We start from the raw sequence: 15,362 nt of genomic DNA on the forward strand, positions 1-15,362 counted from the left end.
GACACAGGGCTTGAACACATGAACAGTGAAATCATGACCTGTGACCTTAACCAAAGTGGGATGAGCCGACTGAGACACCCAGGTGCGCCAGGAAGCTTCTTTAACAGAAAAAAGTGAGCTTTGGGTTTTTGCTCTTCAGACTATTCTAGATACTTGATCAATCACTAACTCTTCAGTAGTTTACTTATCCTATTTTCAGACAGGACGCCTGGGTGTGTCTGTTGGTTAAGCATCTGACTCTTGATTTTGGCTCAGGTCATGATCTCATGGTTTGTGGGATTGAGCCCCAAGTTGGGCTCGGTGCTGCTATTGTAGAGTCTGCTTGGGATTCTCTCTCTCTCCCTTTCTTTCTGCCCTTCTCTTGCTCTCTCTTTCTCTCTCTCAAAATAAACATCTTTTTTAAAAGGGTTTTGTTTTGTTTTGTTTTTAATTTTTTTTTTTAATGTTTATTTTTGAGACAGAGAGAGACAGAGCATGAACGGGGGAGGGTCAGAGAGAGAGGGAGACACAGAATCCGAAGCAGGCTCCAGGCTCTGAGCTGTCAGCACAGAGCCCGATGCGGGGCTCGAACCCACGGACTGTGAGATCATGACCTGAGCCGAAGTCGGACGCCCAACCGACCGAGCCACCCAGGCGCCCCTGTTTTGTTTTTTTAAAGAAAGTTTTATCTAGGAAAGAAAAATGTTTTAGAATAACAGTTAAGTAATGACCTGGTTAAGTTGGTGGGACACAGAATATTTAATTCCAGATTCACACTCCAATAAGTTTTTTTGTAATTTAATAGAGAGCTATTAAATGTGAAAAGAAACTAAGGAAAGGTAGATTCTTTCATAATTCTGTATAACTTGGGGGAAAATCATGTTTACTAGAAGTGCAGATGTAAGTTAATTCTACTAATTTGCAAAATATCTTAGAAAAATACCAAAATTGATGTCTTTTTTCCAATTAAATAAATAGGAGGACCGCTTAAAAATTGACGTAATTGACTGGTTGGTATTTGACCCAGCACAGAGGGCAGAAGCGCTAAAACAAGGCAATGCGATAATGAGAAAATTCTTGGGTATGCTTTATTTTAATACTTTTTAAAGTTTTTGTTTGAATCCATATATTCCTAAATTTAGTTTTAACTGGTTTTCTAATCCTTCCAATGGGCAGGGGAGGACAGATGACAAAACAGCCCTTCTTGTATATCAAATCTGATGTTATGAAACAAAACATGTAACAATGGATTTTCATTGTCTAATCAATTTTTCATATAATCTCAAGGCTTTGAAAAATATAATTGCTTTAAGACACAAAAGTGGGTAAAAGCAACTGCATTTAATGTATCCTTTTGTGACTGTCACATTGGAATAAGGAAAATCCTGGTCATTAGGTAGAAAGATCCCCCACACCTTTAATAGAAGTACATTGGGACTGGAGGTGCTTATAGCTGACTGTAAAAGTTGCAAACCAATGATTTGGCTCCTTTATAAATGATTATACAGAAATTCACATGTGTACCATCTTTTTCACAGCATCAAAAAAGCATGAAGCTGCAAAAGAGGTATTTTTGAAAATTCCTCAGGATTCGATAGCAGAAATCTATAATCAGTGGGAGGAACAAGGAATGGACAGTCCACTTCCTGCTGAAGATGATAATGCTATCAGAGAACATTTATGCATTAGAGCTTATTTGGTGAGATTGTAAAGAAAATCACAAATGTGCCTATCTTCCTGATGACTTTTCTGATTCACTCTCAGACTTTGAACTGTTTTTCAGAAGTGGTGACTGACTTATTATCTTATTTTTCTTGTGACTGTGGTACTGACTGATCCACAGGAACATTGAAATCGTGATCTGGCCTTCATTGCCTTAAGTATCTAATCAATGCCAACCAACCAAGAACATCTCATGCGGTAGTGTGTGTGATGTCTGAAACTTAGTTTTCTTAAGATTTTTTGAATGCTTGTATCAACTTTAATATTTCTTTTTCTCTTTTTTGGCAAAAACAGAAAAGTGAAATATTCTAGAGTCTTTATAACTAAAATGAACAACCTACTCATTTAAAATTCATTCAACAAATAACAAAGTAATTACATTAGGCTAAGTTCTAGAGCTACATTTGTGGATAGCAGTCTATCCTTGCCCTCTAGAAGCTAATGGGCTAGTCAAGAAGACAGACAAGTAAACATACGTACATCACAGAATGGTAAAGTTCAAGATATGTGCATGACCAGGTGCTGAGGTAGGAGTAGGTGCCAGAAAACACAATATATGCGTACCTTGCTGGTATTTACCACTTGACAAAATATTTATTCACAATGATTTTTTTGTGTGCAAAAAATAAATATTGAACAGTTCTTGATGTTCTTGTTTCTTGATGCTGCAAAATTATTTCTAAGAACTAGATTGTAAATACTGTGTTGAACATATGGAAAACCTGTGGGTTTTTTTGTATTTTTCTATTTTACATCTTAGGAAGCCCATGAAACCTTTAATGAGTGGTTTAAGCATATGAATTCTGCTCCACAAAAACCTACATTGATACATCAAGCAACTTTTACTGAGAAAGTGGCTCATGAACACAAAGAAAAGAAATATGAAGTAAGTTGAATATAGATAAGATGTATCTATTGCATCTTAAAAATACAGGTCATATGTTTCACATTTTTTAAAACAATTTAATTCCAGTATAGTTAACATACAGTGTTATGTTAGTTTCAGGTGTACAATATAGAAATTCAGTACTTTCATATATCCCCCTGTGCTCATCACAAGTGCGCTCCTTAATCCTCATCACCTACTTCCCCCATTCCCCCCACCCCATTCCCCTCTGGTAACCATCAATATGTTCTCTGTAAGAGGTTAAGAGTGTCTCTTGGCTTGTCTCTCTTTTTTTTCTTTGTTTGTTTTGTTTCTTAAATCCCACATATAAGTGAAATCATATGGTATTTGTCTTTCTCTGACTTACTTCACTTAGTGTTACACTCTCTAGCTCCATCCCTGCCGTTGCAAATGGCAAGATTTCATTCTTTTTTATGGTTGAGTAATTTTCCATCATACACACACACACACACACACACACACTCTCACATCACATCTTTATTCATCTATCAATGGACATTTGTGCTGCTTCCATAATTTGGCTATTTTAAATAATGCTACTGTAAACATAGGGATACTGCATGTATCTCTTTGAATTAGTGTTTTTTTATTTTTGGGGTAAATATCCAGTGGTGTGATTTTTGAGGAACCTTCATACCGTTTTCCACAGTGGCTGCCCCAGTTTGCTTACCCAGCAACAGTGCACAAGGGTTCCTTTTTCTCTACATCCTCGCCAACACTTGTTGTTTCTAGTGTTTTTGATTTTAGCCATTCTCACAGGTGTGAGGTGATATCTCATTGGAGTTAAGTTTTGATTTGTATTTCCCCGATAAGGAGTGATGTTGACCATCTTTTCATGTGTCTGTTGGCCATCAGGATGTCTTCTTTGGAGAAATGTCTGTTCATTTCTTCTGCCCATTTTTTAACTGGATTATTTATTTCGAGGATATTATTTGTGTATGTTCTTTAATATATTTTGGATACTAGCCCTTTATCAGATGTGTCATTTGCAAATATCTGCTCCCATTCAGTGGGTTGCCTTTTAATTTTATTGATTGTTTCCTTCACTGTGCAGAAGCTTTTTATTTATTTGTTCGTTTATGTTTTTTATTTTGTCATCTTCTTTCTTTTCTTTTTTTTTTAATTTAAATTTTTTAAAAATTTACATCCAAATTAGTTAGCATATAGTGCAACAATGATTTCAGTAGATTCCTTAATGCCCTTTACCCATTTAGCCCATCCCCCCTCCCACAACCCCTCCAGTAACCCTCTGTTCTCCATATTTAAGAGTCTCTTATGTTTTGTCCCCCTCCCTGTTTTTATACTATTTTTGCTTCCCTCCCCTTATGTTCATCTGTTTTGTCTCTGATATTTGTCTTTCTCTGACTAATTTCACTTAGCATAATATCCTCCAGTTCCATCCGCGTAGTTGCAAATGGCAAGATTTCATTCTTTTTGATTGCCGAGTAATACTCCATTGTGTGTGTGTGTGTGTGTGTGTGTGTGTGTATATACATACATACATATATATGTGTATATATACACACACACACACACACATATATATATATATATATATATATATATACACGCACATACATACATACACCACATCTTCTTTATTCATTAATCCATCGATAGACATTTGGGCTCTTTCCATACTTCAGCTATTGTTGATAGTGCTGCTATAAACATGAGGGTGCATGTGTCCCTTCACAACAGCACACCTATGTCCCTTGGATAAATGCCTAGTAGTGCAATTGCTGGGTTGTAGGGTAGTTCTGTTTTTAGTTTTTTGAGGAACCTCCATATTGTTTTCCAGAGTGGCTGCACCAGCTTGCATTCCCACAGAAGCTTTTTATTTTGATGTGGTCCCAATAGTTTATTTTTGCTTGTATATCTAGAAAAATGTTGCTACAGCCAATGTCAGAGATAATACTACTGCCTGTGCTCTCTTCTAGGATTCTTGTGGTGTCAGGTCTCACATTTAGGTCTTTGAATGAATTTATTTTTGTGTGTGGTGCAAGAAAATGGTCCAGTTTCATTCTTTTGCATGCTGTTGTCCAATTTTCCCAACACCATTCATTGAAGAGACTTTTTCCCATTAGATACTCTCTCCTGCTTTGTTGAAGATAATTGACCATATAACTGTGTGTTTATCAGGTTATATATTTAAAGAAGCAGGTTTTTTGGCAGTTATATTCTTATTGTAATAGGTGATATTTCTGTTAATATTCTTTGAAAAAAAAAAGCCATGTGTTTAGTTACTTTTCTGTAGGTTATTAACCAAACGTGAAAAATGCCTTCAGATGACATTAGTGTTCAGTTTTAGTGTTTTACTTAACTACAGTCTGTTGATACTTATTTTTGTATTTGGCTGATTAAAGTCAACTCTTTTTTTTTTTTTTTAAGTTTTATTTATTCAAGTAAGTTCTACACCGCACATAGGCTCAAACTCAAGGTCCCAAGATCAAGAGTCGCGTGTTCCTCTGTTAAGTCAATTCTTTAGAGTGATGTTCCATGTAAATATTGCTGTGTGTGCTTTAAAAATACATCATTTATTGGTTTTGGTCTGTTATATGTCTGCCCTTATGTTTGTTTTGCAGATGGATTATGTTATTTGGAAAGGGCATTTGGATGCCCTAACTGCTGACGTGAAGGAGAAAATGTACAATGTCTTGTTGTTTGTTGATGGAGGGTGGATGGTGGATGTTAGAGAGGTAAGCTTGTGCCTTGTGTACAGCTAAAAAAAAAAACCTGTTTTCAAAAGGTTCTTTCTCTGAATAGGAGCACCTACAGATCTTATATAACTGTTGTACTTATAACAGAACATCCCATAATTGAAACCTAAACTGAAAATACTAGCTAGGGAATAGAAATCTTGACTCTTGGATAAACTTTCTTCAGATTTAATATGTTCATTCAGGATACTAAAATCTAATTTTTTTAAATTCTGGACCTAAAAATTTAATTATATGTCATATTCAACTCAATTTAAGGATATGAAGGTAGGTCTAATAACCGTGGCTCTCACCTCTAAGCTATTCACGTAAATGACTTGGGGAGCTTTTCAAAAATGGGGTGCAGCCTCAGAGATTCTGGTTTGATTGGTCAGAGGTAGGTCAGGGGAGGGTGGTTGTTTTCTGTTTGTTTGTTTGTTTTTTTTAATCTGGCATGAGAGCTTAGATGTGTATCCTGGGTTGAGAACCAGTTACAAAAGTACTAAATGTCGTAACAAAGCACAGGTTAAGTATTTTGTGAGTTCAGAAAAAGAAAAGGTTGCTTCTCACTGGAAGAGGTCTAGATAGGATGCTTGAAATGTATAGCATTTGACTGATTCCTGAATGAATGGGGTAGAATCTGGATGAGTTGAGATAGGAGAAAGGAGGCATACTGCAGGTAACTATTCACGTGAGTGAAGACGCTGAGGCCTGATCCTAGAGCGTAAAAGAAACCAGGAGTGACCGGCTTTGCCTCTATAGACCTCATGATCTGTCTAAGGGGAAGTGGAAATGCTGGATTTTTGGATGTATGGTATAGTATTTTGAACAGAAAACCATAGAAGCATTCTCAGTATCTTTCCCTCTGCTATTCTCCATATCTTGATATATTATTCCCCCCCCCCCTTTTTAGATACTATATTTTTCTAGCTCCTCTAGCTCCCCTTTTCTGACCAGAAGCAAAAAATGATAGGTTATAAGGCTAGATTAGAGCCCCTATTTACTACTATTCCTGATACTGTAGTTACTTAAAATTCTCCCTGAAGTTCATAATAGAACTCTGCTGATTTCTTACATGGTTTTGAACCTTCAGTAGGTTGCTTGGGCTAAATTTTTCTCTTCAGATTCATGCTGATATTCATGAAGATAAAATTTTAATGTTGCAAAATGCTACTTAAGTCTTTAAATTTTGAAAAGACTTGAGTATTTATACATAAATCTTTGTTCTAAATTATTAATTTTAGTAGGTTAGATGATGAAAGTTACAAAATGGACGGTCTGGAGTATTGTAAAAATAGAGTTGACAAGAGTCACTGGTTCTGAGTGACTGGGTCGCTCGTATCTTTGCCCCTGCAGCCTTGGGGACAGACGGCACGGGAGCACAGATAGCAGTCACTCAAAAGGAAGCAGTCTTCTCATTCTTAGCAGGCTCCAGCTGCTCATTTGACTTATGAGTAAGACCTTGATTTTAAATCCCCCTCTGAGAGTAGGGAGTGCCTATTTGAGGAAAGAAATGAAAGTGCTTTCCCTTTTAAAGCTAAGAAAGCATGAGGTATGCATTTTAATATTTACCGTTCTATATTTCTGTCTCAAAACAAGACTAAAAGATTGATAGTAATGTTTCCTGTGTGTGGAAACCTGACCTAGGTCAGCATCAGTCAGTACAATTATTCATTGGTAGAATTACCACATTACATTTTATTGCTTCCTGCCACCACGTACATCTACCTTTGAAAAATGCTTTAGCAACTTAATACTCTAGTCTGTCACATGAAGATACTTTCACTGATTAATACAAGTGGTCCTAAAGGAAGAAAAATCCAAATTCTAAGAAGATTCTGCCTTTAAAAAAATTAGGTTTTTTAAAAAAAGTTTTTTTAATTTTTAAAACTTAGGTATTTTATTAGGCTTTTCTAAAGATCCATTTATTTAGCTTGCCTTTTTTTTTTTTTTAAGTTTATTTTGAGAGAGAGTGAGAGCCAGGAAGGGGCAGAGAGAGAGAGAGGGAGAGAGAGAAACCCAAGCAGGCTCCGTGCTATCAGTGCAGAGGCCAGTGTGGGGCTCGATCTCCTGAGCCGAGACCCAGAGTTTGGACGCTTAACTGACTGAACCACCTAGGAGCCCCTAGTTTGTCTTGTTTTCTGTTTTATCTTACACTATGAATTCTGTGGATTTCCTTCCTATATTTAAGATTATTTCATACATTTTAAAGTTGGATACTTTATTATTATTTTAACGATTCTAGTTTTCAAATCTGTTATGACAAAATGCCTTGGATATATTTCTGTACTCTTACTGCCCACATAATTTTTAGAAGATCCACGTATATTTAGAAATGCTAATTGTTTTCTCTACATTAAGTTTTCCTCATATATCTGTTAGTTCTCTCATTAATGGTATTTTTCAAATTTATAGGTTTTTTTAGTTATATATATGTATATATATAGATAGATGTTTATTTTTGAGAGAGAGAGAGGAGACAGAGTGTGAGCGGGGGAGGGGCAGAGAGAGGGAGACACTGTATCCGAAGCAGGCTCCAGGCTCTGAGCTGTCAGCACAGAGCCCTACATGGGGCTCGAACTCACGAACCATGAGATCATGACCTGAGTTGAAGTCAGACACTTAACCGACTTGAGACAGGCAGGCGCCCCTAGTTTTTATATTTTTGAAAAATTATACAAAGGAATCCTAAATTCACATTGCTTAAAAACAAAGTTTTTGTCCTTCTGTGTATGCCTCTCCCCACCTTCCCCCACCCCCATCATGACCTTTCTCCCCAGCAGCAATCACCACTGTCAGTTTGGTGTCCTTTCTGGATGTTTTTTCCATCTGTGCACATACATCCAGGGGAAAGGGGCTTATTTTCTGTTCTGATTTTTGTTCTAGCAATATTTAGTCTCTAACTCTTACTGTTTTAAGCATTTTTTTGTTTTTAAATGTTTATGAGAGAGTGACAGAGAGTGAGTCAGGGAGGAGCAAGAGAGAGGGAGACACAGAATCTGAAGCAGGCTCCAGACTCTGAGCTGTCAGCACAGAGCCCGATGTGGGGCTCAAACCCACGAACCTCAAGATCATGACCTGAGCCAAAGTCAGACGTTTAACCAACTAGCCACCCCAGGCGCCCCTAAGTATGTTTTTATTCAAGACATAATTATTAGACATACAAATTCAGAAGCATTTTGTTTTCATTATCAGACCTGCGACTCCTCTAATATATTTTGTTTACCTTCATGCTTTTTTACCAAAAAATGGTGTCTCTAGCTATCATGATTAAAATCCTGCCTTGTTTTATTTTGTTTTTAATGGGCGTCACAAGCTTTAGAGAAACCCCATTAGGTTCTACCTGTTACATTTTGGTTTTGATTTCGTACTTGATTTTTTTTTTGTGACACTACTTAGCTTAAACTTGTTAAGATGACAACTTGATGTCTGTCTATAGGATGCTGAAGAAGACCATGAAAGAACACATCAAATGGTTTTATTGAGAAAGCTTTGTCTGCCCATGTTGTGTTTTCTGCTTCATACCATATTGCATAGTACCGGCCAGTATCAGGAATGCTTGCAGTTAGCAGACATGGTATCCTCTGAGCGCCACAAACTGTACCTGGTAAGTTCTAGAGCATTTGCAGTTTTAAATTTTAGTGGTTTGAGAAGCTCTGTAGTAATATTTGATTTTGCAAGATGTGTCTACATTTTTTAGATGTTCTTAGATTTTCTTAAAGTAATGGTCCAGTTCTAATGTTTGTTCTTTTCTCCAAAAATATGTACATATTCGTAAGCAGTTAGAAGTAAGTAGATTGGCTCAAAGGAATAGCTTTGAAGTTCTTGGACCATGCTAACATACTGGCCTCCAGCTACACAAATCGTTTTAAAGAGGAATTTCTTCTTACATTAAGCTAATCTGGTTGATTAGGTGACTCCAAGTTCATAGATTCTTCCTTGTTCTCATTCTCTTTTTCCTTTTCTTAAAATCAGGTATTTTCTAAGGAAGAACTGAGGAAATTGCTACAGAAGTTAAGAGAATCCTCTCTAATGCTCCTAGACGAGGGACTTGATCCATTAGGATATGAAATTCAGTCATAATCCATCCACTCTTTGTGATCTCGCTAATTTCCATGATAAATGGACTTTTCTGTAAAATATACATATTTGTAACTACTGGGTTTTTTTCTTTTGCATTGTCCTGGGGAAAATGCTTGAAAATTTAGACATTTGAATTTTGTATTTTTTGGAATATTATGGTGATACTTTGAAATTTTAATGTATTATGTCAGTATTTCCCTGTGTTTATTAATAAAATTATGTAAAAAATTAAAATTATCTGTTCTTACAAGTTCCAGGATTGTCTATTATGTAATAAATGAGAAGTTAAATTTCTTATTATCGTATTTTTCTTCTGCGATCATAAGTATTCTAATATCTCAAAATTATAAAGAGGATGAAAAGTAGATACGTTTCTAAGCCAATTATGTAATTGCTCATAAAACGTAATACTTTTTAAATACTACAGGTAAAATGAATATAGCAAGACTTTTGTCTAATATTATGCTCTTGTTTATTTTGAAAACATTTTTATTAACCTCTCAGCAAACTGGCTACTAAAATAAGTGGGATCTTGCAAAGACTTAATGTAGTATCTGGTACATAGAAAGCACTGAATAAACTAGGAAATACAAAATGAGTGGAATCTAGTCCAGCACTTCTAGTAGGGGAAATAAAACAAATACATTTTTAAAACACCGTCAAAAAATGCAAGTAATCTGGGGCACCTGCGTGGCTAAGTTGATTAAGTCTCCAACTCTTGGTTTTAGCTCAGGTCATGATCTCATAGTTCGTGGGTTTGAGTCCTGCATCGGGCTTCATGTTGACAGTGTAGAGTCTGCTTGGGATTCTTTCTGTCCTCTCTCTGCCCTTCCCCCCCCCCAAAATAAATAAATAAACTTTAAAAAAAAATGCAAGTAATCTGAGCAGGAAGAAACTACTTCCAGCTAAGACGTCTCTGAGGACGAAGCACTGGAGTTGCCGTTTGAGTAATGCACTGAATTTGCAAAGGCAAAGATACGGCCCAAGAAGGGTGAGGCACTGCATGTTGGGAAATCAGTATGTGCAAGGCCCAGAAATGGTGCTGCCTGTTCATGAATCAGCAAATACGCCAAATTGACGAGAGCGTAGGACTTACAAGGGGGAATAACTAAGCTAATGTGACTCTAAAAGAAAACACGGTCCAGATTAGTAACTCCTAAAGCTGGCTGAACATCTGAGTTACCTGAGGAACTTCTTAAATACATATTTATAGATGCCACCTCTACAGATGTCTGGCAAGGGGCCTGGGATAGTGTCTTAGAACTTGTACTTTTAAGTAGAATATGCCATAGGTGATGCTAATTAGTTTGGGATATTCTGGCTTAAATGATCCTCCCCTTGTACCCACGGCAGACAGCAGTAGTTGTCCTAACATTGTTCCGTCATCAGCTGGGGAAAGGTGGAGAAGCAGTGGACTCTGCCTCAAGTTTTTACTGATGCTAGTGAAACTGATCCAAAGATGAAATATTTACTTCCCAAAACCTCTTTCATTTTTAGACATTAAAAAAATGAGATGGGGCACCTGGGTGGTTCAGTAGGTTAAGCGTCTGACTCTTGGTTTTGGCTCAGGTCATGATCTTGCAGCATCATGGGTTCAAGCCCTATGTCGGGGTCTGTGCTCACAATGCGGAGCCTGCTTGGGATTCTCTCTCTCCCTCTCTCTCTCCCTCCCCCACTCGTGCTCTGTCTTTCTCAAAATAAATAAAATTTTTAAAAATTAGAGCATTACGAACGGACTTGAAAATCTAAATCTTAAACTATGTATAAGACTTGTATGCTAAAAACTACAAAATACTGATAAAGGAAATGGAAGAAGATCAAAATAAATGGAGAGGCACACCATGTTCATTAAATGGAAGACTCAACATAGTGAAGATGTCATTTCTCCCCAAATTGATAATCAGGTTTAACACAGTTCTTATCAATATTTCAGCAAGAAAATAGATTGTATATTAGTTGCTGTGCTTGAATTAATTTTCTTAGGTGTGATTGTTGTATTGGGGCCAGATAGGAGAGCATCCTTATTCTTTTTTTTTTTTTTTAAATGTTTATTCTTGAGAGAGAGAGAGAGCATGAGCAGGGGAAGGGCAGAGAGAGAGAGAGGGAGACACAGAATCCGAAGCAGACTCCAGGCTCCAAGCTGTCAGCCCAGAGCCCGACATGGGGCTCGAACCCACGGACCACAAGATCATGACCTGGACTGAAGTCAGACGCTTAACCGACTGAACCACCCAGGCGCCCTGAGAGTATCCTTATTAAGAGATACACACTAAACTATTTAGAGATGAAAGGTCGTGAAATCTGCATTTTACTTTAAAATGGCTTAGCTTTAAAATAAAAGTCTACACTGGGGCGCCTGGGTGGCTCAGTCAGTAAGCGTCCAACTTCAGCTCAGGTCATGATCTCGTGGTTTGTGGGTTCGAGCCCCGCGTTGGGCTCTATGCTGACAGCTCAGAGCCTGGAGCTTGCTTCAGATTCTGTGTCTCCCTCTCTTCTGCCCCTCCCCCACTTGTGCTCTCTGTCTCTCAAAAATGAATAAACGTAAAAAAAAAATTAAAAAAAAATAAAAGTCTACACAGATAAATATGCCAAAATATTAACTAGGGTCTCTGTGAAGGGCACAGGAGTGTTTATTATACTAATCTTTCAACTTTTCTGTAGATTTAAAAATCTTCAAAATAGAAGATTTGGGTGGAGTTAAATAATGACAGGACAACTGAATATCCATAGGGAAAAGAACTGTGACCCCCACTTTATACCATTAACAAAAATTAGAGATGGATTATAAAGCTCAATATTAAAGCTAAAACCAAAGCTTTGAAGAAAAGGAATACCTTTATGACCTGCAGATAGGCAAAGATTTCCTATACAAGAAAAAAATGACAGAAAGCCATAAGCAAAAAGGAAATGTAATCCTTAGACCACCAAAATACAAAACCACTCATCAAAGACCCCGTTATGAAAATAAATAAGGTAGACACAGACTAGGAGAATATATTTGCAAAAATATATCAGATCTTTGGACAGAAAAAACTCCCACTCAATATATAAAGAAATCTTACAACTCAATAAAGCAAAAAGTGGGCCAAAGAATAGATAAAGGAAGATAATGTGCATAACCAATAAGCCCACGAAAAAGTGCTCAAATCAATGGAGAATGCAAATGAAAACCACAATGAGATATCACCACATATCCATCAAAATGGCTAAAATCAAAAAAGACTGACACAACCAAATTGTGAGGTTGTGGAACAGCTGTGATACACCTGCTGGGGGAATATAAAATGGTACAATCTTTGGGGAAAGTTTTGGCTTTCCTATAACCACCTATCCTTTAACCTAGAAATTTCACTCCTCTGTATTTATCCAAGAAAACGAAAATAAAGTCTACAAAAACATGATGCACACATATTCATAGCAGCATTGTTTATAATAGTCCAAAACTGGAAATGCCCCAAATGTCCATAAGTAGGATGACTATAAACAAATTGTAGAATGTTCATACAAAACAATACTACTCAGCAATATGAAAATGGAAAAACTAATCTACTCAACAAAAGAACCTAGGGGCGCCTGGCTGGCTGAATTGGAAGAGCATGGGACTCTTAATTACAGGGTTGTGAGTTTGAGCCCCATGTTGGGTGTAGAGATTACTAAAAAAATAAATAATTTTAAAAAATATTTTGAGAGAGAGCAAGCAGGGGAGGGGCAGAGAGAGAGAGAGAGAGAGAGGGAAAATCACAAGCAGGCTCTGCACTGTGCCTGACACGGGGCTCGAACTCACAAACCATGAGATCATGCCCTGAGCCAAAAATCAAGAGTCAGACACTTAACTGGCAAAAAAACAAAAACAAAAACAAAAACCTAGATACAGGGGCACCTGGGTGGCTCCGTCGGTTAAGTGTCCAACTTCAGCTCAGGTCATGATCTCGCAGTTCGTGAGTTCATGCCCCACACTGGTTTCACTGCTGTCAGCTTGTCAGCGCAGAGCTGGCTTTGGATCCTCTGTCCCGTCTCTCTGCCCGCCCCCCCCCCCCCAAAAAAAACACACAAAAACAAAACCTAGATGCAAAAAGTACATACTGTATGATCCATTTATGTGAAGTTCTAGAACAGTCGGAACTATGGTGAAGAAAAAATGAGAACAGTGGTTTCTTCGGGCGTTGGGGAGTGGGGATTTTCCAGGGAATTTTGTGAGGTGATGGATATGTACTGTATCTTGACAGGGGTGTGGGTTACATAGGTGCATCCACATCACAAAATGTACAGTTTATTGCATTTGAATGAATGCAAATTTGCTTTTGAAAGATCAAATGGAGCAGTGAAGGGACGCCTGGGTGGCTCAGTTGCTTAAGCATCTGACTTCCGGCTCTGGTTATGATCTCTTGGCTCTCGTGGATTCAAGCCTCCCAGTCGGACTCTGTGCTGACAGCACAGACAGAGCCTGAAGCCTGCTTCTGATTCTGTGACTCCCTCTCTCTTTGCACTTCCCCTGCTCACACTTTATCTCTTGCTCCCCAAAATAAATAAGCAGCAACAACAACAACAAATGGAGAAGTGAAGAGCAGGTACACATGAAAATGGCATTTGGTGAAACCAGGTGATGGGTACAGGAGGGTTCACAATACTATTTTAACTTTGCACAAGTTTTCAATTCTCCATAGTTAAAAGAAGGGGCAGTGGTCCCAGAGCCAGAGAAATTGGGGTTGGAATCTTACTCTCATCCCATTCTAGCTGCAAGGTAACAGCCACAAACCTCTATAGTCAACATCTGTAAATGAGCAATAAGGCTAATAATCACATTTCAGGACAAGTAAGGATTAGGACTCCTGTGCTTTGGTAGAGAAAGCCACTTAACCAATTAAATCAGTCTGGAGAAGGGCAGGTTCCAGAACAGCAGAAAACTGGTTGAATGGCAAAGGTGGAGTCAGACTCAGGAAGGTCTTGAATGGCAGGATTAGTAACCCTAACCCAACAGGCAGTTGGAATCCACTAGATGCTATTATATCTTAACCCGAAGTTCAGAGTTCATATTGTAACTATTTTCAAATATTGCAAGAGAAATAGATGAATGATAAAAAGATAATTTATCATCCATGCTAAGATTATCAGTCCAAATCTACAACCACAAGGAGACAATGAATTGAATAGACTAAATGAAGACAGGGTGCCACAGCTCTTCAGCGGGGACCAGCTGAGGGTTAACGTTGTAAATCATTGACCAGACAGTTCTGTAGGTCCAAACTGGACCAGAGGATGGCAATATAAACATACAATGGAAAAGGCACGCAGTATGGTAAGAATCAGTAGAATTTGGTAGCATGATAGGAAGAAAAGCTTATCAGGAAGACTATGTTAGGAAAACTAGACTGTAGACTTTGCCTTACTAACTTCTACTCATTCGCAAATCTTTACAGTCATTTCCTTGGGGAAGCCCTTGACCGCCTTGCTCTCCCTAAGTTTAGGTCTGATTCTTTTATTATACGTTCACAGGACCACATTTTGTTACTTTGGAGAAGGAGACAAATTACTGGCAGCCTAATCAAGGGACAAAGAAAACCCAAATGCATAGCTTTTAGAATAAGTGATAGAACAACAGATGAAATAAATTTCAAATATGTTAGATTACTATATAAAACTCTAAGTATATTAGGACATTTAAGCTAAACGGGCAGTTTTCTAGAACAATTAAAAGGCCAAACATTGGGGCGCCTGGGTGGCGCAGTCGGTTAAGCGTCCGACTTCAGCCAGGTCACGATCTCGCGGTCCGTGAGTTCGAGCCCCGCGTCGGGCTCTGGGCTGATGGCTCAGAGCCTGGAGCCTGTTTCCGATTCTGTCTCTCCCTCTCTCTCTGCCCCTCCCCCGTTCATGCTCTGTCTCTCTCTGTCCCAAAAATAAATAAACGTTGAAAAAAAAAATTAAAAAAAAAATAATAAAAGGCCAAACATTGACTCAAAAAGAAGAAAATCTTA

General features: G+C 37.9%; 1 protein-coding gene across 4 annotated transcripts in view; it reads left to right on the forward strand.

Moving 5' to 3' along the window:
• The window catches only part of NUP107 (nucleoporin 107), a 43,581-nt gene extending 33,897 nt beyond the window's left edge, over nt 1–9,684 (forward strand). For all 4 annotated transcript variants that reach the window (XM_003989029.6, XM_011284115.4, XM_019835195.3 and 1 more), the window contains 6 exons: nt 958–1,060; nt 1,518–1,678; nt 2,462–2,587; nt 5,194–5,307; nt 8,747–8,914; nt 9,283–9,684. In XM_003989029.6, coding sequence (XP_003989078.2) covers nt 958–1,060; nt 1,518–1,678; nt 2,462–2,587; nt 5,194–5,307; nt 8,747–8,914; nt 9,283–9,390 — 780 coding nt within the window. In that variant the 3' untranslated portion in view covers nt 9,391–9,684. The remainder of the gene's footprint in view (nt 1–957; nt 1,061–1,517; nt 1,679–2,461; nt 2,588–5,193; nt 5,308–8,746; nt 8,915–9,282) is intronic.
• Nucleotides 9,685–15,362: the final 5,678 nt, after the last annotated feature.

Source organism: Felis catus, chromosome B4, assembly GCF_018350175.1.
Source record: "Felis catus isolate Fca126 chromosome B4, F.catus_Fca126_mat1.0, whole genome shotgun sequence".
Taxonomy (NCBI): Eukaryota; Metazoa; Chordata; class Mammalia; order Carnivora; family Felidae; genus Felis; species Felis catus.